General features: G+C 42.0%; 1 protein-coding gene across 7 annotated transcripts in view; it reads left to right on the top strand.

Annotated features, from left to right (window-relative positions):
- The first annotated feature begins 306 nt into the window (after positions 1 to 306).
- Positions 307 to 25429, top strand: part of ralgapb (Ral GTPase activating protein non-catalytic subunit beta) — a 29531-nt gene continuing 4408 nt past the window's right edge. The window contains exons 1-28 of one of the 7 annotated variants that reach the window (XM_080764467.1): positions 307 to 448; positions 1744 to 1966; positions 3186 to 3388; positions 4352 to 4518; positions 5063 to 5249; positions 5713 to 5844; positions 6182 to 6360; positions 7373 to 7524; positions 8260 to 8491; positions 12371 to 12572; positions 12987 to 13154; positions 13968 to 14082; positions 14407 to 14551; positions 14651 to 14715; positions 15910 to 16048; positions 17409 to 17435; positions 18005 to 18126; positions 18328 to 18510; positions 19434 to 19582; positions 19760 to 19947; positions 20046 to 20149; positions 20402 to 20554; positions 21265 to 21474; positions 21999 to 22157; positions 23391 to 23556; positions 23752 to 23874; positions 24288 to 24427; positions 24656 to 24764. In XM_080764467.1, the coding sequence (XP_080620593.1) occupies positions 1790 to 1966; positions 3186 to 3388; positions 4352 to 4518; positions 5063 to 5249; positions 5713 to 5844; positions 6182 to 6360; positions 7373 to 7524; positions 8260 to 8491; positions 12371 to 12572; positions 12987 to 13154; positions 13968 to 14082; positions 14407 to 14551; positions 14651 to 14715; positions 15910 to 16048; positions 17409 to 17435; positions 18005 to 18126; positions 18328 to 18510; positions 19434 to 19582; positions 19760 to 19947; positions 20046 to 20149; positions 20402 to 20554; positions 21265 to 21474; positions 21999 to 22157; positions 23391 to 23556; positions 23752 to 23874; positions 24288 to 24427; positions 24656 to 24764 (4096 nt within the window). In that variant the 5' untranslated portion in view covers positions 307 to 448; positions 1744 to 1789. Of the gene's footprint in view, positions 449 to 1743; positions 1967 to 3185; positions 3389 to 4351; positions 4519 to 5062; positions 5250 to 5712; positions 5845 to 6181; positions 6361 to 7372; positions 7525 to 8259; positions 8492 to 12370; positions 12573 to 12986; positions 13155 to 13967; positions 14083 to 14406; positions 14552 to 14650; positions 14716 to 15909; positions 16049 to 17408; positions 17436 to 17995; positions 18127 to 18327; positions 18511 to 19433; positions 19583 to 19759; positions 19948 to 20045; positions 20150 to 20398; positions 20555 to 21264; positions 21475 to 21998; positions 22158 to 23390; positions 23557 to 23751; positions 23875 to 24287; positions 24428 to 24655; positions 24765 to 25429 lie in introns of all 7 variants that reach the window. The other 6 variants (XM_080764468.1, XM_080764466.1, XM_080764472.1 and 3 more) reach the window with 6 other exon arrangements.

Genomic DNA, 25429 nt, shown 5'->3' with positions numbered 1-25429 from the left:
CATCTGCCATCTGTAAATAATATTTATAATGTACGACAAAATATATTACGGTATAATTATGTGCAACTGCAAATAAGGGGCTACACCACAATGCATTATTTTCTCCCAACAATGATTCGTCTTTATTATAGACTAGTGTAAAAAATAAAAAATAAACATATTGTTGTTCCTTCACAATGTTATTGCTTTTTTTGTTGACGTTTTGTGACTAAACTTTTACTTTGAAGCGCACTGCCGGAGGGAGGAGGAGGTGTTTTGATCAGTAGCTGATGTGTGTGTGTGTGCGGTGTTTGACAGTCAGACAGCCAGTCAGCCAGTCAGTTGCTCTGCTGCTCCTTGTTGAAGAAGATGGAGGCCGTCTGGATGTAAACTTGTACGCGGTGCAACAAGCGAGCCATTAATAACGAATATCACACACCTGTTATGTCAACAGCTCCAGTCCGTCCAGGTAAAAACACCACATCTCTGTCTACATCTCATACACACACAGCTAGCCTGGTTGCTAACGTAGCGATAGCACGAACGAATGACAACCAGTGGAAGCTAACGCTAGTAGCTAACTAACCTCTAGCAACACTGAAATACGACGCAGCTGGAAGGAATGAGACATGTTTTGTGTTACATTGTCATTGTTATTATACTTCTTTCATTGTGTGGTTGATCCAGTCAGTGGCAAACTAAGCCTAGCTGCGTTCGTTAGCTACATTTGGACTGTACATTGGGTCAATGTTAATGTTCTACTTGCTACTTTTATGAACGTTTCCTGGTTGATCAGCTGCTGCAAGATGCTTCCTGCACCACATTAAGTAAAGCGAGGAGAGCACAGACTTGCCAGATGAATGTCATAATGCATCATGCATTGACTGCTTGTAGTGACATTGAGTGCACTGATGAAGTGACATAAAGTGCATTGACTTCACATTCAACTTTTCAACTATTGGTGGGTGAATTTCTTAGCTCACACAAGTTTAAGAAAGAAAAGTGATACATAATGGAGAAAGGAAACAAGTCAGATATTTATAATATAATTAAAGCAATGTCACATTATGTGTGCATGGTTACGAATACTTAAAAAGACAATAGCAATACAATCAGATTGAAATAGCAGCAGATATAGAAACACTGTCTCTGTGCAGTCTCTTGTTCTTTGTCCATCTCTGACCTCACCTCACCCGTCGTCGTTGTTGCTTAGCCTTGGATCAAGACTATCATAGATTAAAGTAACACTGACTCTTTAAAATGCATCTATGATAGTATTCTAGATCCAAGGCTAGTTGTTGCTCATGATGACAAGTGATAAAGTGATAGGTTTGGGCAATATATGGATATTATATCAATATCGTGATACAAGACTATTTATGTGGAATTTTGGATATCGTAATATTGTGAACTGGCATAATTATTTTCCTGAACTAAAACACTGAAGCCTTATTTTATACTAAAAAAATTGTCCAAATACCCAATGAAAATAGCAGATATACTAGCTCACAACCCTTGTCTTGTATGTTTTCTGTTTTTTGAACAATAAATGACAATAAATATATTCATTTATTGTCATAATATATCAATAATATTGATATATCAAGGTAGTTGGTTTTGTGCTTATGATATCTGGCCCAGCCCTAGCGATGCGTCACATTGTCACAGACAATCATAGATGGTGCTAGGTTGATCTCCGTGTGCAGTTGTTGTGAGTGGGGTGGATGGATGGATCTTCATCATTGACCTGTGTGTGCACTGCAGGTGGAGGCAGGTGGTGTGAGTAGACCATCATCGTCACACCATCATCATGTACTCTGAGTGGCGCTCGCTGCACCTGGTGGTGCAGAGTGACCAGGGCCACCTCAGTGTTCTGCACACGTATCCGGACGGAGTGGGCATGGAGGTGGCCAACGCCGTGGTCAAACCCCTGGGGACAGCCGTCAGTCCTGTGGCCACGGAGAACATCCTCAAGACGGACAAGGAGGTAAGACAGAGAGAGGACTCATTAACACTAGAGTGATGGGGATTCATTTTAGTACATTTTCATTGAAAGTGATCATACCTGTCCCTTGTCGATAATGCTTATCGATACGTGTCGCGACTCAATACTCACTTTTATACTTTTATATAATTTGGTTACGAGACAACAAGAAATTCGTAACGGAACTGTAATGCTTTTTACATCTTAAGTTAAATTAAAGAAGTTGCTGAATGTCAAATTATATTTTGGTTGGCCATCATTAAACACAAGTCTTAGGCCATCCAAATATTCTTGTATCAAACTTGTGTTAGTAAAAAGCATTTTCCTAAACATGTATAACATTACACAAAATATGTAACATAAGGAGTTTTTCGGGCTGCCTGATTGCATCCTAATGTTTTATGGACGTGACAAAAAAAAAACAGATCTACAAGCTCATCGTGCTGCAGCATAATCCTGTGCCTTGGGATAGGTGGTGTAGCAAAAGATGTGGCACGAAATTTGGACTCGAATTATACCATTCTATGCTTTATTTTTGCTACACTACCTGTCTTTGGGCATTTAAAATAGGATTAAGAGACTCATTATTGCGCTGATTGATTGTTATATATGTATAGGCCTGGAAATTAGATTAAATATTCTGGAACGGTTTTGGAAATTCATTGGTAAAAATGTGTGGGAACCCTGATGTGAGTAGTGTTTGTGTACAACCAACCAATTTCAACCAATAATATTCAATGGATCCTCATCTGTCACTCATTCTCCATGTTTATGATATGCCCACTTTTGAACATTAAAAAGGTGTCAATGGGGTGGAACTTCCCTTGTATATACTTCCCCTGGAAGCTGTTTTTTCTTTAACCTATCATGACACGTTTTCATGACCTAGGAATCCTAACAGAATAGTTCTGCACAGTATTAACATAACTTCCTTTAGGACTTTAGGGCGGCACTTCCTGTACTTCCGCTTGGATATTTTCAGTAGCAGTTCTTGTCCAGCCTATGCTATGTCCCACGTGACTATTGATGTTTCAGCCAAATAAGCCACGACAAGTTAGGTACTCTTGAAATGCCGTTAACGTTTGGAATAAAATTTTGTTATCTTGCTGTTTTGGAATCCAAACCGCAGACTCTTCCAGAACTTGGCCTCATGGGCAACTAAAATAACACAACATAATACCTTCTCTACTCAAAATGGCTTCATTGTGTTCCCCCCACCCAGGTAAAGTGGACCATGGAAGTGCTGAGTTATGGTCTAAGCCTTCCCCTAGATGGGGATACTGTCAAACTGTGTGTGGATGTTTACACAGACTGGATGATGGCCCTGGTGTCACCCAGGGACTCCATGCCTCAGCCTGTGGTCAGGGAGCCCAATCTGTACATCCAGACCATCCTTAAACATCTCTACAATGTCTTCCTACCCAGGTATGATTTGCACGGGTTTGCTTATATTTTTCATTAACTACATTAACCTTAGTGTCCCTATTCTAGGCCTGAAAAAAGTAAAGGTCCTTGCAAGCTACTGCATTTATTTATTTATTCTTTTGAAAAACGGCAGAGAAACGCTGAGAAAAATCCCCAAAATGCATCGGTCTACAAGGACCTTAAAAGTTTGCATTTTAACTCAAATTTAAAAATTTCAATATCGATATCTAAAGTTATTTGAAATGCAAAAATGAATTCAGACGGTAAGATCGGTAAGTGAAATATTCAAAGACTGCAACTGACAAAACTCAGCTGCCAGGCTCCTAAATCATAAAAAGAGAAGTGAGCACATTACACCAGTCCTTGCGTTTTAAAATTGATTTTAAGATTTTACTGTCTGTTTTTAAAGCCTAAACGGTCAGGCTCCTGCGTATATGTGATGATATATCTGTGATCTGCCTGCGATCATCCAGCAGGGTCCTATTGACGGTTCCCAAGTCTCGCCTTGCCACAAAGGGTCACTCACTGCCTCGGGACAGGCAGGCAAACTTTCAAATGGGAAATTGTTCTGTTATCCAAATTGCTAGTGGAAACATCAAAGTAGCCACTTTTTGCTTACGTGCAAAAGAAAAAAAACATAATTAAAGTATGATGTATCATGTTCGGAGCTTAATAAAACATTAATTCAAGGTTGCGCTAACAATAACAATGATCTGAGCGTCAGCACACTTATTTCCGGTTCAAATGACTTCTTATGTGCTTATCTCACACATTTCACCGGCACTAGTACCTACTATGATAACCGGTGTTCAAGGTGTTGAGGAGGAGAGGGAATGAAAAAAAACAAAACCAATGTTTCGACAGCTATGCTGTCTTCCTCAAGGTGTTCCAGACCACTTTTCAGTATAAGATGATTATAATTCTTTTACACCTTAGATCTATAACTCTTAATCCCCCTTCCAGGCCTGAACAGCACAGTCTGAACCACATCAGACTGTGCCAGCAGGTTCTGACCGCGGTCCAGAAGCTGGCCCGGGAGTCTGTCAATATGGAGAGGGAGACCTGGGAAGTGCTGCTTCTCTTCCTGCTCCGTGTCAATGACACGCTGCTGGCCCCACCCACTATTGGGGGTAAGCTCGCCACGACCCTACTTATTGATCTGTAACCCACTGACTCTAATATATTTTTAACCCGTTTTCAGTTCACAGAATTGAGCTCGGATATTATTCGACACAGGTTCGTGTACTTTTTATTTGCATTATAATCCCCATAGGGGGATTTTAGATCGCCTCATATAAGAACTGTGTTTGAAAAATAAACATGTCACCCGAGCCGTTTCACTCATATGGATATTAAGAATCAACTGACTTCGGTGTTCTATAACTATCAAATATTAACTTGAATCTAATTAATTGTTTTTCACAATATTTTCTATACAAAATATCAACTCTCCATAATCTGAATTAGCATTGAACACAAAAGTCTCTTTATTATAGTGCAAAAGTAATGAAAACCTTTCATCTGAAAGCAGAGGTAAAGGTACACACCAACTGGTAGGAAAAAAAGCTGTCATGTTTTCTACACCTCTTAAAATCAGATTTGAATGCAAAGTATGTCCACGCTCAGGTTTATTTTATATGCCAATAACTGTAACGTTCTCCCCCGTGTGCCCAGTTGGGGTGGCTGAGAAACTGGCAGAGAAACTGATGGCAGTGCTGTTTGAGGTGTGGCTGCTGTCATGTGCTCGCTGCTTCCCCACACCACCCTACTGGAAGACAGCACGGGAGATGCTGGCTAACTGGAGACACCACCCACCAGTGGTGGAGCAGTGGAGCAGAGTGGCATGTGCCCTAACCTCCAGGTAAATAAGTCACCAAATATTTTGTTTAATTTGAGCATCGGCTGACATGTATCTGATGTTCTTGTAAAATGTAGGATACACTATTTGGATACAACTTGTGCTGGGTGATCAATCACTTAAAACAATTAATTATAATAATTCATTATTTTAAAACTCAGTACTGTATATAAATATATAGCCTGCAGTCATTATTACATAAACGGCATTTCTACTGCCAGGCTTTGCAGGAGGCTACCCTTCTATAAGAGGTCTGGTCTTTGTGTCTTGTCTTGAGCTTATTGTGCAAACTGCTCGACTGATCAGCACCAAATGTCTTGACCACAGTGCCGGTAGTGGAGGTACTACTGCCGGTAGTACCTCCACTAACTAACTCTTCCTACAGTAAGAGTTGTTGTCTTTATTAATGCGATATGTTCTAAATGTCATATCTTTTTTGATGATATGATATTTTGTATTATTCCAGACTGTTACGCTTCACCCACGGCCCCTCCTTCCCTCCTTTCAAAGTCCCGGATGAGGATGCAAGTCTAATCCCCGTGGAGATGGACAACGACTGTGTTTCACAGACCTGGTACCGCTTCCTCCACATGCTCAGGTAACACAGACACCGCCACCTGCTGCTGTTTGAGCTGATCTTCGAGCTTGAAAGTCTGTTCTCGTTGACATTGACAAGTGGCACGCCGTTGTACTATTAGATCACCGTTTTTCAGAGTGAGGATGGACATATTGCACCAGCGGGGCCAATTGGATAATGGAACATAAAAACATGTGCCAGTTAAACAACTGATGTTCCTATTTTAGGGATCAAACATTTTCAAATAACTTAAAATTGTAAAATATAGTAAGAATTAGACACCACGTAGAGTAGGAATTAAGTATTATGGTAGGCTCATGTATGCTTCGATCATATTGACCCTCTGTGGTTCCCATAGCAACCCGGTGGACCTGAGCAACCCAGGGATAGTGAGCACCACGCCAAAGTTCCAGGAGCAGTTTTTAAATTCTAGTGGCATACCTCAAGAAGTAGTGCTTCATCCCTGCCTGAAGCAACTGCCCCAGATCTTCTTCAGGGCCATGAGGGGCATCAGCTGCCTGGTCGATGCCTTCCTGGGTAAGTGAGTGCATGCGTAATAGAGATGCATGGATTGCAGTTTTAGCCGTCGTTGCCGTGGGTAACCTCAGTTTCGGTGGATTTGGTTTATTCAAATATAATTATTAATTAATGTTGGATAAATCAGACAGAGTGACATTCCCAGTAGGACAGGGCTGTCACTTCTGTTCTCTCTCACCAGCTTTTTTTAAAGATCTGTTTTTGGGCTTTGTATGCCTTTATTGATAGAGAACAGTAGTCAGACAGGAAAGGGGGAGAGAGATGGGGAGTGACACATGGCAAAGGCCGCCGGTCTCGGGAGTCGAACCCGGGGCACGCCGTCCGGCTGGCTTGGCAGCCTCGGTGCCCAGACGGTTGAGCTAACTGTTCTCACCAGCTTAGAGGGCCATTGGACATGCTGACGCACGCGCGCGCACACACACACACACACACACACACACACACACACACACACTAGGGCACTTTTTTTTAAATAAATATTTGTACATTTAAAAACGGTGTACATTGGTGACTATAACTATAATCTACCTGATCTTGAGGCCTACAAAATCGGGGAAAAAATAATATTTATTTTTCCTTCTCAACTAGTCAACTAGTACCAGCAAGGTCGACTAGTTGCTTAATGCCCTAACACACACACACACACACACACACACACACACACACATACACATACACACACACACACACACACACACGACTCATTATGCCACCGAACCCCACCTTATTGAGTCTTTTCCACCGTAGCATTTTACGCATTAACTGCCAGAGTTCACACATCGCCTATTGCAGCCCTTGCCAGCATTTTCAAGCGTTTTTTTTTCAAACCGTTCAAGACCCAGAGAATATTTCACTCCACAACGATATACACACGTAAAGGAGGAGAGAAGTAGAAGAAGTAGTCTCAGCCAATTCATGTTGCATCCAGGGGCCCAGGTCTCACTACTTGATCTGATGTGAAGTATTCATGTGAAAGTGTGTAGCTGTCTCTAATTGTTCCTCTTCTGAATAGGTATATCACGTCCCAGAGCGGACAGTGCCCCGCCCACCCCAGTCAACAGACTGAGCATGTCTCCGCCCCCCTCCGTCAACAACACCACACCCCCTCACAGCCGGAAGCAGCGACATACCGTGGTCACCAAAACCGCCAGCAAGAGTTCAACTGTAAGTCTTACTGGAAACAAATTCTCAATACTTTTCATGGGTTAAGTATTGAGAAAACCCTTCGCCAAACATAACTATTTTTCAATTTAGCTTTCCTATTTTGGACATCAGATTATTGGCCTGCACTACTCCAGCTCCACATCACTACTGGTGGTCTCTGGTAGACTGCACTCTTGATTTTCTGTTAATCAAACTTAATCGTAATGAGCTGTAAAGGAGATCATTCCTCACAAAGGGGTTGTAATCGTCCATAACACAAAAGTAATCTTAACAAGTTAATTTTCTCAGAAGGTAATCCTGAGGATAATCATAATCCTGAGGTGGCGCAGTGGTAAAGTCCTTGCCCAGTCCCACCACATAACCCATTTTGAGCAGGAACACCTTTTGGTGTTTTATGTTGTACTTTAGCTGTTGAAAAATAGCAGATCTACAAGTAGGTCTGCTACTTTTGAAAAATGTAACTCAAATCTTTGCTTCTGGTGGGTCCCTGGAACAACATTATTTTCAGATGGGGGTCGGCGGCCAAATACATCCTTGTCCTTGACATGAAAATGTTTGAGAACGAATGACATATAAACACGTTTTTCAGAAAACTGTCAGGATTTAGAAGGCATTTGTAGAATCTTTTCTCAGGTCTAAATGGGTTAAAAAATGATATAAAAAAGAAGGTATTAAATCTGTCACGTACAGCGGTAATGATCACCATCTCTGCCTGCTCCCCTCTCCCCCCTACAGGGCAGCGGTGGGCAGCCAGGCAAAGTGTCTCACCAGCAGCAGCAGCAGGCGACATCCTCCCCGACCCTGTTGTCCAGCCCCAGCCAGAGCAGCTGGGAGACCAGACCACTCCCAGCTCCGTCCAGGCCCAAGGTCAACAGCATCCTCAACCTGTTTGGCCAGTGGCTCTTTGATGCCGCCCTGGTGCACTGTAAGCTCCACAGCGGGCTCAGCCGAGACCCCAGCATGACCGGTAAGCAGTGTGTCGACTACGGTCAGCAGTTCATAGCTACAAGTGCAACAGCATTTTTAGACTGATATTGTTGTTGCATGCATGGATGTTTTGTCGTCATGGTTATGTTCTTTCTTTTTGTGAAATTATGTACCTTCTGTTTTGAGTTTGTGTGTATGTTATTTATTATTATTTTTGAAACTGTATGTTATGTGGGATATGCCTTTTGGCTGGAAGTTTGGCACATGACATTTGTGAGAGTGGAGGGCATGGCTAGAAGTGGACTGGTATAAGAGTTTAGTCTTAAGTAAAGAAGAAAAAGGAAAGCTCATTTAATGTCCAATATTTACTGTAAATCGACCTTTTAGTGTATAATGCATATGCCTAGCATAGGCTGTAACTGTGTTGTTTACATTCTCTATGCAGGAAAACCCCCATATTTTGAAGTGAATGCTATTGATTATGTCATAACCTTTATAGTGGAGTATATTTATTGAAAATTAATTGACAACATATCTGCTGGAGTTGGCACGGTCTCGAGGATGATTCACACTTAGTTGCACACTAGAAATAGCCGGTCTACAAGCTCACAGTCACTGCATTCAGCATTGTGAGCTTGTAGATCAGCTATTTTTGGTGCTCGACGTGGCATGCAACAAAGTCTAAATAAGGCATCACTGTTCATTTCGTTTCTCTTTTGGTGTAGTGTCTTGCATGCGTTCACCATGTCTGAATTATTTTCAACAGCTGTAGTCGTTTTGACGGTCATCCATTGAGGAGAATAAAATAAAAAAAACAATTCATGTCTGATAGGAAATGCCCCCCAAAATATTGATCTGCTTTGATTTTGTGTCTCTCCACTATTTTTGTTATCTTGCAGCCTCTTTTATCCAAATTCTCCTTTCTTATAAATCTTGTAAGTAGGAACAGTGACTTTTACTCTCACTTAATTCACAGTCGGTTCTTGACAAATTCCTTGCTTTTTTGTTTGTTTCTCCATAACCATTGCAGCCATTATTTTATTTTATTTATTCATTTATTATTATTATTAGAGCCCACCCGCTATATCTGTCTGGTTGATATATCGGCCATTATTTGCCCGATGTGTCCTGATGTTTAACCATTTCCATCCTGGCGTCCTCATTTTGGGCATGTCATTATAGGTGAAACGTAAAAATATAATAAAAAATAGGACTTAAAGGGGAATTCCGCTTTTCTTACCGTAATCCAATGTTATTGTAGTCAACAACCAGTGGTAGAGGCGAAAACAAATAAAAAACATCCAGAAGGCACCGTAGCTCAGAGCATGCACGCTGGGTCATAGGCTTGTTTGCCTTTTTACAGAAGCCCCTTAGGGACAAAACACTGCATCGTATTTGGTCACAGACAGAAAAAAAAAAAAAAAAAAAAATTAGCGATCAAAATAAGCGATTTAGCGTATGACCCAGCGTGCAGCCGCAGTGCGCTCTGTATGCAATCTTTCAACTCTACCGCTCCTTATTGGATATAATCTATAACATTAGATTATGGTAAGAAAATGTTCAATTCGGAAATCTCCTTTAAAAAGTAGTTCAGTTTTGTTCATTGATTGTATTAAACTAAAAAACGTTTAATATAATATATACTATAATATATTTCATTTCGTTTTTTTATTTATCATCAAAAGGTTATTTGTTTATCTTTTACTTGTTTGCTTATAAGTTAAATGTTCTGCAATAGATTTAAATCGGATATTTTCAAATAGATTTTTCAAATTGAAGTGTCTGAGTAGCTCAGTCGGTAGAGCTCTCGCCTTTGGACCACAAGGTCAGGGGTTCGATCCCGGGAGCGTATGAGTAGCACGGCTTGGGTGTGGCAAGTTGTGCAGGAAGAACTGGGAGCTGATGGTAGGTGTGGCGCTCCACCTCAGCAATCCATGGCCCAGGGGTCTAGCGCATTGTAACGGGGACAGACTCCATGGCCCAGGGGTCTAGCGCATTGTAACGGGGACAGACTCCATGGCCCAGGGGTCTAGCGCATTGTAACGGGGACAGACTCCATGGCCCAGGGGTCTAGCGCATTGTAACGGGGACAGACTCCATGGCCCAGGGGTCTAGCGCATTGTAACGGGGACAGACTCCATGGCCCAGGGGTCTAGCGCAAAGTCCGACGTCATTTTGTAATGCTACGTTACGTCCGGGTCCAAGTGGCACCAGCTCCCGTCCGCATCTCATTGTAAATAGAATATCTAAACGTGTGAATCTTTTTACAATGACGTTATTTTTCAGAAAGGAAGCCATTGAGGGTTAAAATGGGTCTTAATGCTTCCAACTCGAGTAGAATTATTAATGTTTTGTACAAGTGTCCATGACAACAAAAATATATGATGTGGAGACAATAAAGACTATTATTATCATTATTATTGAAGGTGGCAACATTTTTTGCTCTGTAAAATTTTTCGGGGGCATATTTAGAATGTGCAGGCTTGAGTATGTTGAACCTAGTTTGCATTAATGAGGATTTAGTTGACACAATAAAATAAAATGGCGATAGTATTCCATGTTGGGCAGATGGCCTGTCACAGCCAGATTTGGGAGAGCAGCGCAGCTTTGTCGTTGCGAGGAAAGCGGTAAAATGAGACTTTAGTGGTTGTTTTCGTCTCAGATTTAGTCCGATGGAGCGTCACAGTATAACTCTATGGGGACACAAAAGCGACACACAAGTAGGACCCGGAAGTAACTCAGGAGGGGGCGCTCACGTCACAGCTAAAATACTGAATTGTAACGGGGACAGACTCCCGTGTGTTATTCGGCTGATACTGACAATAAACCACTCCCGACCACTTCTTCTTCAAATTTATTACAATATTGCACTCTTTGATATCGGCCAGAACATCGGTAAGGAGCCTGAAAATTAAGGGCCGGGGCTCGACCCTGCCTGACTAATTAGCATAATGTTAGGCCGAAAACAAAATAAAAGAGCGAAAAAGAAATCATGATGAAATTCTTCATGGCAACCGAGGCTCAACCCGGCCCGACTAATTAGCATACATTTCCGGCCCACCCCGAAAACGTTGGTTCGGGTAGGGTCTGGTTTTGGCAGAATTTGAGAACTCTTATCTCGGACTCGGTCGGGCTCTAATTATTATTTTTAACCTGTACACAACCCAATCATTCACCAGCATTCTCTCAATGTACTTAAATGGTGATGGAATGGAGTCTTAAGATCACAGACTCATCACCCGTTTTGATCGTCACCCAGTCTGACTTTACCACCATATAACCCCTTCATCACCATATGTCAGCAATTTGTTTTTTTCTTCTTTTTTTCTGTTTGTGCGGGGTGGGAGGATTACATGAATTGTTTTTGTTGTTCCATCATAATGCATTGTCAATCTGTATTTCTTTTTACTTTTGGATTTAATTGGTTTGGTGCCTCGATGCATGAAGTGAATGGTCGTTAGCTGGAGTGACAGTGTCGTTGTCGCTATAGTAAGGGTGCTGACACAGGGATTTTGCATTGTGGTCCTTAACAGCTTGGAATGACAGTGCCATGTTAAGCTCCTCCACCAACACTTTCTCACACATCATGTCAGAGATAGCTCTAGCACTTTTGTGACAAAGTCTTTGTGTCAGAGGTCCCTTCTTTGTATGCCTGCCATTGGTGTGTGCTCAGACATCAAATTCCCCTTTTTTTTTGTTTTAATCGTCCTGGTTTTTGAGTGTGACTTTTTAAGTCTGCTTCATGGTCTATTTATAATTTATTTCATGTTCAGTTTTTTTTACTGTGTTTTTGGTTGCAGTGTGCATACAATAAGAGTTAAGATATTTTCTTTTTTTCTTTTACTCATGCATGTTTAGGACGACCAGACTTCAGTTCCATGTTATGTGGTTTTATACTCTTTGGTGTTGTTTTCCACAGCCATCGCTACTCAGGTGGGTCTGGAGCTGCGGAGGAAGGGCTCCCAGATGTCCACAGACTCCATGGCGTCCAACCCGTTGTTTGATGCCAACGAGTTCCCAGAGAGCTATGAGGCAGGAAGAGCAGAGGCCTGCGGGACGCTCTGTCGCATCTTCTGCAGCAAGAAAACGGGGGAAGAAATTCTGCCTGTCTACCTTTCCAGGTAATGTGGTCAAGCCTTTTATGTTTTTCTATTTGAAATAAATACAAATATTTGTTTCACATCATCTCTTGAATATAATTATAAGAAAAATACTTTATTTATAGAGGATGGTTGTGTGAATCATTGCCAAATCTAGTTTTGTAAATTATTATTAACCACCTTGCTCATTGTTTGCAATCCTTTGCTCACAGTATTCACTGCACGTGTGAACTTCTATGCGTGTGGAGGTCGTAGGTGTGACAGTAGACATGGCAGCTGTTTGAATTCATCAAACGGATTTTAATTGATCTGATCTGGTCAAAAATGTCACATTGGGGATTAATTTCCAGTTGAAAATGTGATATATTTGTATCCATTGGATTTCAATGTACCTTTTTACACAAGGCCTAAAGGAGTGGTTGTGTCTTGTTGCAGGTTCTACATGGTCCTGATTCAGGGTCTCCAGATCTCTGACTTCATCTGCAGACCAGTGTTGGCGTCCATTATCCTCAACTCTTCTTCCCTATTCTGCTCAGACTTGAAGGGCATCAATGTAGTGGTGCCATATTTCATTGCTGCCCTGGAGACCATTCTACCGGACAGGTACAATACAAAACACATCCATAGATTTAGGAGAGTTCTTTAAAAAGTTCTATACCTTCGAGTTAGTAAAATATCACAGTGGAAGGAAGGAAGATATTGGCAAACTTTAAAGACGATCCAAGACACCTCTGTTCAGTTGAAGTAGAAAAATCTTTCTTTCTTTCTTAAAGCAGGTTAAAAAAACGAGTTTCGGCCTGAGGTCTTCATCAGGGTCCACTGGCACTTTTAAAGAATTCTTGTAGTCTTGTCCTGTATTATTGAAACCCTCTCCAAAGAGCACCTGAACATACTGTACATAGATTCCTTTAAGCATAAGCTATCCACATGAACCCTAGTGTTCCTATTCTGGGGTAAAATTGCTATCTCCCAATGCGTCAAGTTGCCACCCTGTAGAGATCAGCCGTTTTCTGCAAAGATATTTGCATACTTAGAGTGAAGTAAAAACTAGACAGAGGGCCTAGTATAGAGCCCGGGGGGGACTCCATTCAAGAAGTGCCAAGGAATGCCTAAATTGAAGTATAGGTTACCGGTATACTCTGTATTACTATATGTTGCTCGCTGACAATCAATCTTCAAGATTGGTTCTAGTCGGCAAGCGTTGTGAAGTGAAAGTAACCGCTTAAACCCAGGTTTCATTGTACGTCAATTGTGAAAATAGCCAATCTACTAACTAGCAACGCATCACAATGCACAGAATACGCACAGAATAGTGATGGTAGGGCTCATGTGCTTCAGCTTTAGTGGTTCTCACGGGCTCAAGTACAGTTTGAGGATGGTGCTATTTAAAGCTTCACGTGTGTAAATGTTTTCCAGGGAGCTGTCCAAGTTCAAGATGTATTTGAACCCCACGGACCTACGGAGAGCGTCTATCAACATTCTGCTGGCCATGCTGCCCCTGCCGCACCACTTCGGCAACATCAAATCGGAGGTAGGACTAACTTCTTAATACAATATAACTGTATAGAACATGTGCAGTGGTTGGAGGTGGTCACCCTACTACTGCATTAAGACGTTTAGACCCTGGTGTCAGGTAGGACACCTACTGGTTGACAATGTCAAAAACGTTATTTGAAGCAGCAGACAACACATCGATGCACCTTCGTCTTTACTGTAGTACACAGATGGACATCTTTTTAATTGCCTCTCGCCACCGGTTTAAAACATACAGATTGTAGCTTTAACATATGTCTGGGCTCTTATGCGTACCTTTACTTAACTGCAGGGCATTTACTGTACCTGCTGTTTGTTTTAGGTTCTGCTGGAGGGAAAGTACAGTGAGGAGGACGGCTGTCCTGACCAGCCTGTGTCCTTTCTGTCCCTGAGACTACGTCTGGTCAATGTCCTGATCGGAGCTCTGCAGACTGAAACGGACCCCAACAACACCCAGCTCATCCTTGGTAGCCATCTGCTTACTCATTTCATTCTTTCTCTCATTTGTTGTACCTCTGTCCATTAGTTGTGTTTTTACTGTGCTTTCTTGTTTCTTACCACCTCAGGTGCAATGCTCAATATTGTGCAAGATTCTGCACTACTGGAGTCCATAGGTGCCCAAACGGAAACCGTAAGTCCTCATCTAAGGTTTTGTTCTGACTGTAGGAAAATCAAATTTTTTCTTCTTAAATATGACTGTGTCCACATTCTTATTTGCATGTGATCAGAATCAGACATTATACAATAGAGCGTATGCGCATGCATAAAGTGAATGGGGAAATCGAGTGGCAAAGTGACAGGCGAAGTGAGTTTAACATTGTTTAATGTCGTTTAATGCAATTAGATATGACTTTTCTGTTTGGATGCATGGGCTGTCAAGGCCAGAAAGTAGTTTTTAGCCACTCAGTAGGCATTCCTGTATAACTTCCTGGTTTGATGATGATGTCACACGCATACCTTCTATACAACAGTTACTTGCCAAAAATAGCAGATCTGTATAAGATAGTACTCTATCTTGTACGTTGTAATGCATTAATGCAATGCATTAAATAAATGCATTAAATAAACCAATCTGTGCCAGGAACGTCAGGTTACATTTTAAGCAGCAGGTACTACCTGTGCCAAGATGTAAAATTACGTTTTTGTTAAAAAAAATGTGAAAACAAATCTTTTTATTATTATTATTTTAAATATATATATATATATATATATTTTTTTTTAATTATTTGTTTTAATCTGACGTGCACGTGATGTGCGCATGGATGTGCCCACGGTTATTTATTCTTTCATTTGTCTCTTATCTCTGGCACATGCACAGTGTTTCTATTGTAACAGGTGGCATGGATTGTGTTCAGTTTGCTGCTCTATGATCCTCACCAATCACTGCTTTCATATAGTAAAATGAGAAAGTAAATCGAATCAGTTGCATTGATTTCTTATGTCTATCTGCAACTTCCTGAGTCCATTCAGAGAGGGGCTGAAAGTTGACCACAGGCAGGCGATGCGCTTCAGCTGCTGATGAATAGTGAAGACATGGGCTTGCACTCGCGGGCCCTCGATATGCGCCAATGCACTCGCAGTCAGTGCATTGTGGGACTTGTAGTATTATGGTGGTGCGTGCAATATACCAGCGGGGAAAGAGAATTCATTCACTGGCCTGATTTGGCACGCGGGCCTTGAGTTTGACATATATGCTCTAGTCTACACCATCATGCGATGGCGTATAAAGTATAAGTTGCTCAGTATAACGGCATCTGCTGAATGCCTAAATTGCAATGAAACGTAAATATATTTGGCCTGTTTGTTGGCCTGTTTGTGGTTTCAGGGCAGTATAGATGGGGGCCAAACAACCTTGAAAAGCCACAGCCGCACTAATAGTGGCATCAGTTTTACCAGCGGGGGCAGCACTGAGGCCACCAGCCCAGAATCGGAGCGTCCCGCTCAGGCGCTGCTTCGAGACTACGGTAAGGAAACAACGGAAACCTTAAACGGTTCTAGTCCTGGAGCATGAGATTCATGTATCTAATGTTCGATATCTTCTAGTTAAACATTTGGTCAGTGCTGTCAAACTGCTGGCACATGGGGTGATTTGAGAACTATAAAACAACTTGGTTATAAACAACTTATATATTCCAAAAATACAAATATGCACATCCAGTTATCTAACTGTTGCCTCTGCTGCACAGACAACGCTGCCATTATGTGCACATGTAAAACAATGCAGCAGAATGTTATTTTTAATTTTAACCAACTTTAACCTGGTGTCCCTATTTTGGGCATGTCATTATCTAAAATAATAGGCCTATCGTTCAAACCATTGGTAATTGGGGGGACTCTCCCAACATTGGGATCAACATCAGACCCAGAAATCTGGCATCAGTTGGGCTCTACAGATAACCGCCATGACCATGTCTACATTTGAACACCATTTAAAAATGTGGAGCAGATACTGTCCTAAACAAATGAACATTTGACTACATTTCATGATTACATTAATTGTAATGATATCATGCCAGCTGCACAATGTCTTCGTAAGTGAAGAAAAATGCTTGAAATAAAACTAATCAAATGAATGTGTTTTGTTATAGCCAACGTGGTTAAAGTGGTGTACAGAGTTAAGAGGCGCTGGGTAAAATGTCTTTGTAGGTTATCCTAAAGTGCTTTCTTTTGCTGTGTTGCTGTGTCAATGAAACTAGGATGAACTGCTCCTGTTGAACTGTACTTTGATTATTTTGTATAGCTGATTAATGTCAACATCAGCTTTTCTGCATGCCTTTGCTATTATTCTTCAATCTTTAAGACTTACATCCACACTAATATATTTTCGTTAACAGGCGTGTTAGTATATGGACACATATTTCTGAAACGGTGTTAAAACACTGGTGTGGACGAAGATAGTTTTCACTTTGAAATGAAAATGTATTAGTGTGGTCGTAGCCTTAAGTCTTTGGATCATTGTGTGTGTGTGTGTGTGTGTGTGTGTGTGTGTGTGTGTGTGTGTGTGTGTGTGTGTGTGTCTTACTGCCTTTAAAGGTGCTGCAAGTGGTATGTGTGGAAAAAACTAAATAAATGTTTTAATGTTTTATATTCCGATATTCATTCTAGAGACTAGAGAGCAGTGATTCAGGTCATCCCTGTGAATAACCTTTTTCATCCAGATTTTGTGTAGATTGATTGAATGAATTCCAATTATCAGAGTATTCTGCGTAACCCCAGGATTTACATCATGGCACCCTGGCATGCCACAACACCCACGTTGAGAAACCCTGATAGAGTGTTTGTTCAGTCTCTCCAATTTTTAGTAAACAGGAAATGCATTTTCAGGTCGGGATACCAATTTTATCCAATCAGGTAAGAGAACCTCACAAAGATAATTTATCTATAACTTGACTTAACAATAACATAATTTGAATTTTTTTAGTGGTCCCCAGTCACAATTTTGTCTGTTCATTCATTTTTTCCATCACTTCTAATTTCACATCTTTATCCTGTATTAGCTTTCACTCCTAATTGGATCATAAGAGTGATATCCCGACCTGAAAGTGTATGTTCTGTACTAAACGTCTGAAGAGACGGGGGAGACCCCTGTTAACGAACAAACCCTCAATGATTAGTACTGCCAGAGCTAATTAACACTTGCACCAGTGGTTCTCAACCTGTGGTTCCGGTTCCCCAGGGGATCTCCACATGATTTTGTGGGTGGGTGGGCCCAGTTCAAGTATGATTGTTGTGGGGGGTCTCTGCCTGAAAAGGTTGAGAACCATTGACTTGCACCACTTTGTCTCATGCATGTTATATATTATCATGGAAACGATACTCAGTGCATGGGGGTCTAGTCTGTCCTAATCCCCCAGCCTTTCTCTCTACTCTTCTCTGCGGTGGTTGGTATTTCGGTGTGTCATATGCTCTAGCTCTTGCAGACACAGCGGCAGGCCTGCTGGTTCGTAGCATCCACCTCGTCACCCAAAGGCTCAATTCCCAGTGGAGACAGGACATGAGCATCTCACTGGCTGCCCTGGAACTTTTGGCTGGACTGGCCAAGGTAAGGCCTACATGTTGTTTAGATTGTTCAGTTTCCTTTTTTGCTTGAACTTTGCATACTTCACATATTGAAGTTCATATGAAAGTTCATATTGCATCATGGCGTGGTGAACTTTGCGAATAATTTTGGCATGCATTGCCGTCGTATGGCAAAATAAATAATCGGGTTTTAGAAAATTCACCACCTATCTGTGATCCCCAGGTGAAGACAGTCGTAGACTCTGCAGACCGTAAGCGTGCGGTCAGCTCCATATGTGGCTACATTGTTTACCAGTGTAGCCGCCCCGCCCCTCTTCAATCTAGAGACCTCCACTCAATGATCGTAGCTGCCTTCCAGTTCCTGTGTGTCTGGCTCACAGAACATCCTGACATGCTGGATGAGAAGGTAATGATCTTCAGCACAGCAAACGCGGATACACATTTCTTTTCAGTGAATTTATGTTTTGTACTTGGCCTACCGAGGTCTGTCTATGTTGTGTGTTGTAGGCGTAACCCTCAGGACCTGAGTATGCTGTGGGGGAAATCATGTATTTATGATATACGGCTACACTTGACATTATTGGTACTATCTAATATGTATAAGCATTTTTAGTCAAATAGGCTCCCCCCACAATCTTTGGAAACCTATTATAGCCAATAGACAGGGCTTAAAGTTCTCAGTCCTGGGGACTGATTTCAGTCCGGAGGATCTCATAAGGGGTAATTTAATGAGATCAGTGCAGATTTGCAAAAAAAACATTTTTAGGCTTTAAGTCCTGTGCCAAATATTAAAAAAAGTGTGATACAAGTTTGTCATGACTCCAGAGATTATGTGTATGTGAATGTTCGGCAAAACCTTGTACGACCTGTCCTACAGCCTATAGGCCAAAACAGTAAAGCAGGCTGGTATAGCACCACCATGAGGCCCAAGTTGAATAATGTTAGGTAGAGTGACTTCCTTGTCCTATTAGAAGTGTGCATGGGAAATGTGGTCGCTGATCGATCCAGTAGTTTACAACATTAGCTCCAGAATCACACACACAGACGGACAGGCAGATACAGTATAAGGTAATACAAGATATGCACCTGTAGTACAGAGGCTCTCAAAGTGGGGCTCAGGCCAGGGACCCTCTGGGTTCCTGACAGGGTTCCAAATGGACCCTTACAGGTCTGTAACTTTGAGACTCGGTGTACAAATTGAATCAAATTTGGTTCCATTTGTACACTCAGAGAGTTATGGGGCCCTTGAAATTAAAACCAGTTTGAGAACCACTGCTGTAGTGTACGGTCCTGGATATGAGAAGTGGTCGTTTTGTGTCCTGTCATCAGGATTGTCTGGTGGAGGTGCTGGAGATCGTGGAGCTGGGGATCTCGGGTAGCAAATCTCGACAGGACCAGGAAGTGCGTCATAAAGGGGAGAAGGAGCACAACCCCGCCTCCATGAGGGTGAAGGACGCCGCTGAGGCCACGCTCTCCTGGTGAGATGCCATCCACATTATGACCTTTCCTGGCCAAGAAGGCTCGTTTAACTCTTTAGTCAACAGTTTTCATTTCAAGAACCCCCAATTTGATATGCATTAGGCCACTAACCCAAAGAAAGTGAATCTGTTATTTTTGAAAAATCTTCTTAATAACATTATTGATTGTTGTCACAGCATCATGCAGGTGCTGGGTGCGTTCCCCTCCCCCAGTGGGACGTCGTCTACCTGCAGCCTGCTCAACGAGGACACCCTCATCGGCTACGCCAGGCTCGGTTCCACCGGGGCCAGTAACTTCCGCTACTTTGTCCTGGACAACTCGGTCATCCTGGCCATGCTGGAGCAGCCGCTGGGCAATGAGCAGAGTGGGTGAACCAACCGTTTTGCATTGTAAACAGTGTTTAACCCATTAAAACCGGGAAAGCATCTGTGTGACCCTCGTGCTGTTTTTCTGTCCTCACAGACCCCAGTCCATCGGTGACCGTTCTGATCCGAGGGACGGCAGGGAGACATGCTTGGACCATGCAACTCTTTCATCAACCCAGAGGGGCTCGGGCAACCCAGAGGGTGAGCTCACTCACTCCACCACTTTTAACACTGGTGTCCCACATGTCCCAAATGTTTTTCACAATTTGTTTTAAAACTAGCGGGTCTAACATCTGTTTTTAAATAGCTGAATCCTCAGGTCGTGACACCGTGTTGGCTAGAAGATCTATTCTTATCGTCAAGCAACACCGTCATGCGACAGAATATAAATGATCATGAATGGTTGTAAAAGGAAATAACCAAAGTGTGAAATCTCCTTTTACACCACAGCAGGTGTTTGTTCCCGAGGGCCGACCGACACCCAATAACTCGGTGGGTATCAAGTACAACATTAAACAGAGGCCTTTCCCGGAGGAGGTGGACAAGATCCCCCTGGTCAAAGCTGACGTCAGCATCCCAGACCTGGACGACATCGTCAATAAGGAGGTGAGAGGACCTCTCGCACACGCATTTCCATTTCTGACCAAGAGTTATATTGGTTGCGCAACGTGTCATGCACTGAAAATAGCGATTTTTCAAACTCATGATTTGTCATCCTGCGATGCGTTGTGAGCTTATTGATCTGCTATTTGTGGTGCGCTACACTTGTACACAACTAAGTATAAATCAGGCTTTGGGTCTTTGGGAACTGCTTCTTGGAATTTTACATTGGGCAAAGGTACCTGGTAGGCTAGTACCTGGTACTTCTTTTCGTATCTCCTGTCCTCCCAACGGAGGCTAGCTGTTGGCGAGCTAAGGCGATACCAAAAGGTGACGTGAAACCTCTGCAGACTGCTGAGAATCGGCACTAGTGTCATTGCATCATGATTGAAGACCCTGGATACTCTTAAAAAACTTTTTAACTAGATTTTGTAAATCTGAAATTAAAGTTATATATATGTATGGCCTATTTTTTGCCTAAAATATTGTCAGAATATTCTTTAGCATTGTTTAGCACCGTTTATATTTTTAATAGCATGGTTCCTCATAGCAAGCTGTCTAGAAAGAGTCTTGGCTATCTCTCTGTGTGTCTGTGCTCAGAGCTATTCTCACAAACCTGGACCAAACAGCGGCAGATTTCTTATGCATGCTGCAGATTATACTGTAGCTTATAAGGTTGTTTTTATTCACCATTCAGTGTTGATTGTGCTCTGCAGCTGGAGTTGCAGCATGAGCGGCTCTGCAGCATGATGGCAAAGCAGATCGAATATGAGAACTCCCTGGAGCGTCACAGTGAAGACCTGTGGAGGTCTAAGCCTTTCCCAGACCCACAGACTGACTGCAAACCCCCAGCGCCCTCCCAGGAGTTCCAGACTGCACGCCTCTTCCTCTCCCATTTTGGCTTCCTGTCTCTGGAAGCACTGAAGGTTTGCCACTGTATTTTGTTTTACTCTTCTAGATGTGAGGCCCTAACCTTAGTAGTATGTATCTAGGCAGAATCTGATCTATAGAGCACATTTACAAGCCATTTTGACCGTTGACAATATTTGTTTTTGTACATTTTAAAGTGAGTTTCATGTTTGAAATCATTGGACTTGATCGTTAAAATCAAGATACTTTAAGTTTGATATTTTTGCTGTATGTCCAAAACAGCTACTTAACGTGAAATGGGAAAAAGAACCTTCCAATGGATCCAAAGTTGTCATTTAGTCAAAAGCTCTTGTTATTACCACTTGCCATTCCTAATCTGGGCATGTCATTATGGGCCAAAACTTTGACATATTTTTTTCAAGTAGCAGGTCTATGGGCTCACAACACGTTGTGATGCGACACTGGTTAAAAGACATACTGTACAACAGTGAATTATATGGTTTCTGCCCGACGGCGAGAATATGGTGATTTTAATCGATGTAAGAATTTCTGTATAACCGTGTTATTTATGCGTCTACAGGAGCCCAACAACAGTCGTCTACCTCCTCATCTGATTGGCCTGGACTCATCAGTGTCGGGTTTCTTCGATGATGTCAGCTACCTGGACCTGCTGCCGTGCAGACCGTTTGACACCGTCTTCATCTTCTACGTCAGGGCTGGCCAGAAAAGCAGTCACGAGGTTTGAATGACATGGTTAACTTTGTTGCTGTTGGGCAGAAACCTCTTTATCTTTTGTAAATTAGGGCCCTACTATCACACTACAGCGTCACACCAAAGCAGATCCACACTACAGCGTCACACCAAAGCAGATCCACACTACAGCGTCACACCAAAGCAGATCCACAAGCTCAAAACGTGGCACGAAGCCACATGTTTTGAGCTTGTTGATCTGCTACTTTTGCCGTTTTTGAATTTGAATCCTGAAAATGAACAGTTTTGGACATGAGGTTTCTAATCGACAGAGATCATTTGTAGAATCGGTCTCAGGCCTTAATGGGTTGTCGGTGCACAACACTATGGATTGATTCAAAACTTAGGTTCATTTCAATGCTTTAGTTTTCACTCAACCACATGAAGCAATTGATGTGGATAATAGATGAATCACCCTATAAACTCATTAGTTTCATAACCACATACTACACAAATGTTGGTTGATTTGTGTGCAAACTGCATTCATGGCGATTGGATTCATTCCAGAAGAACAACCCACACAACTATTGAAAATACTACTGGAATGCACATTACAACTTGAAGAAATGTTTCTACAGAGTTAGAAATGTGGCAAACTTGAAGGCTAACTGGAATGTGGTGGGAAAATGATTGCATCTCAAACACAGATGGCAAACAGGCATTCAATTGTCAGCTGTGCGGTTGTTAGGAATTGCTTGATATCTTGTTACTACCAGTGGTTTAGATTGTTCCAGTGTTGCTAGCTGTCAGGCATGTACCAGGATGTCCATTTCTAAAAATGTATGGTTAATGTAGCATCTCATATTAAAGTGTTTTTTTTTATTAGATTTGTTAATACATATTTAAAAAATGAATTACAAAATGGTCACGCTACCTCATGCTACAGAACAGGAGATGGGCCTCATGGCTCGGCAAGGCTACTTTATACTAGTACTTTATGCACACACTATCCAACACAGAGGCTAATTTTATACCCTAAGAACATATTTTAAACTTTTAATTTTGCATTAGTATCTAAAATAAACAGTTTACCGAGTGATAACACCCGTTTATAGAGGATATTTTGCATGTATGTGAATACAGGTTTGCCTGGGATTTATTTATTTTCACTTGCCCTTTAGGGTTTGAAACCCACTGGGTTAGGTTACAGACTTACAGTACTCTTGCCACACTTACTACAGAATGTTTAGATGAGTATCACATCTGTCTTGGTTCTGGTCAGATTCTGAGGAATGTGGAGTCGTCATCCAGTGTTCAGCCACACTTCCTGGAGTTCCTGCTGTCCCTGGGCTGGCCCGTGGATGTGGGACGCCACCCTGGCTGGACTGGACATCTGGACACCAGTTGGTCCCTCAACTCCTGCTCAGACAATGATGTACAACAGAAGGGTAAGTCATGAAGCCAATGGCAGCACATAATGGGTGCGTTATACTTACCCATAATGTTTTGGTAATATGAAATGACAAAAAATTGCCCATCTACAAGTGCTTGTAGATCTGCTATTTTCAGTGCATGGCATCAGGCATTAGCCCTGAACTCTCAAATAAACATTGACTTTGTTTAAATGAACTTGACTTCCACAGAGGAAGCAACAACTCCAGAGGACACTGGAGGTTCAGTGTTTAATGGAGAAAAGAAGGTTCTCTACTACGCTGACGCTCTGACTGAGATCGCCTTTGTTGTTCCATCGTTGACTGAAAATTCTGGTCAGTGTTTGAGTTGTATTATGTAGAGGACAATTTATAGAAGTATTGTAGTATTGTGAAAACACCCCCCCCCCAAATAATGCTATTTGAAGTGGACAAGCTGTTTGAATTGAAGGAGTAGAGGCATCGCTCGCACAGATAATTATTATGAAATAGGAGAGTTTGTAGATCGCCCATTTAAAAAAGGTTCGCCTCTTAGGTAATATTTGACCATTTGCCTAGATAGCCTGTACACTTACTGTAAGTTGGTGTGTTTACTGTTGAGTCAGAAAACAATGTTGCACATTACCTAAGCAAATCATCAGGGGACCCCCCCCCCCCCCCCCCCCAAATAAAACATTAAGTTAAAATTGGACCACAGTTTGAGAACCACTGGACTAGGGTTCTACAACGTCTTCTGGTGCTTTTTCCAGAAGAGTCTTCGATACACAGCGATTCGACGGTGGAGGTGGATAATATGAACACGGATCTCATGCCCAGTTTGTTGAAACAACCCAATCTCACACTGGAGCTGTTCCCCAACCACTCGGACAACCTGGAGTCTTCCAAAAAGGTATTGGTCTACATTCTACAACATGGGTCTTCAACGCTTTTCAGGCCAAGGACCCCTTAACTGAGAGAGGGGGATAAAGCAGGGACCCCTACTACATATTATAAAATTGTGTTGCAGATTAAACCTTTTCAAAGATTTCATAGATAGCTTCATAGACAGCACTGTCACCACCAGTGTTGGGTAACTTGATGTATATTTACAAATACATTGTTCTGCTTTCATGTTTAGCTGAGTCCTCTGGTGAAGGCCAAGAGGTCCTCCACAGGAAAGTCCTTCCCCCCATTGGGACCTGAGACCAAAGTGTTTGTTGTCTGGGTGGAGCGATTTGATGACATCGGTAAAGTGTGTGTGTGTGTGTGTGTGTGTGTGTGTGACACAACTAACTACTACTGTATTGTGAAAAACAATTAGACTAGGATGACTTGATTTGATTAAAGGTGGTGTAAATTATTTATTTTATGTTCAAATAAGTGTTAAATTACTACATATTCCAATAGCTATCATTGCTATTGGAATATTATTCAGTAATGGATCTCTTCAGCTCAATTAATTGTATCCACTGAGGAGGGGGAGCTCATACAGGATAAACAACAGACGTGATCAAACGGGTAAATGAGCAGGCAGTTTAGTTTTAGTTTTTAGAACTGGAACACAAGCTGATGAATGAGGTTCCTTGCTCCTGGTGAATGAAATTTGTAACCCAACTGAAAGGTTGTTTTTTTTCTCCCTAAAGAGCTGGAGAGACGATAATTATTGCATAGAATGTTTGGTCCCTATACAATTTATCTTTTTGTTTTAAAGGTATATTTCACTTTCGGATAAAATGAATGTATATAAAAAATAAAATAAAAATGTAATGGAAAGATCATGGCCATTGCACGCATTAGAAGCTCCTTCTAGGCCTGGGCCGTGGCTCAGGGGTCCTGGCACCTTGGCTGGCAGTGTGCCGTGGGTTTGACTCCCAATCCTTTACTGCGTGCCACCCCCCATCTCTCTCCCCAT

This window comes from Protomyctophum bolini (assembly GCF_963924005.1).
Source record: "Protomyctophum bolini genome assembly, chromosome: 5".
NCBI classification, from domain to species: domain Eukaryota; kingdom Metazoa; phylum Chordata; class Actinopteri; order Myctophiformes; family Myctophidae; genus Protomyctophum; species Protomyctophum bolini.
The sequence above is the reverse complement of the archived record's forward strand: the minus strand, read 5'-3'. Positions and strand labels throughout refer to the sequence as shown.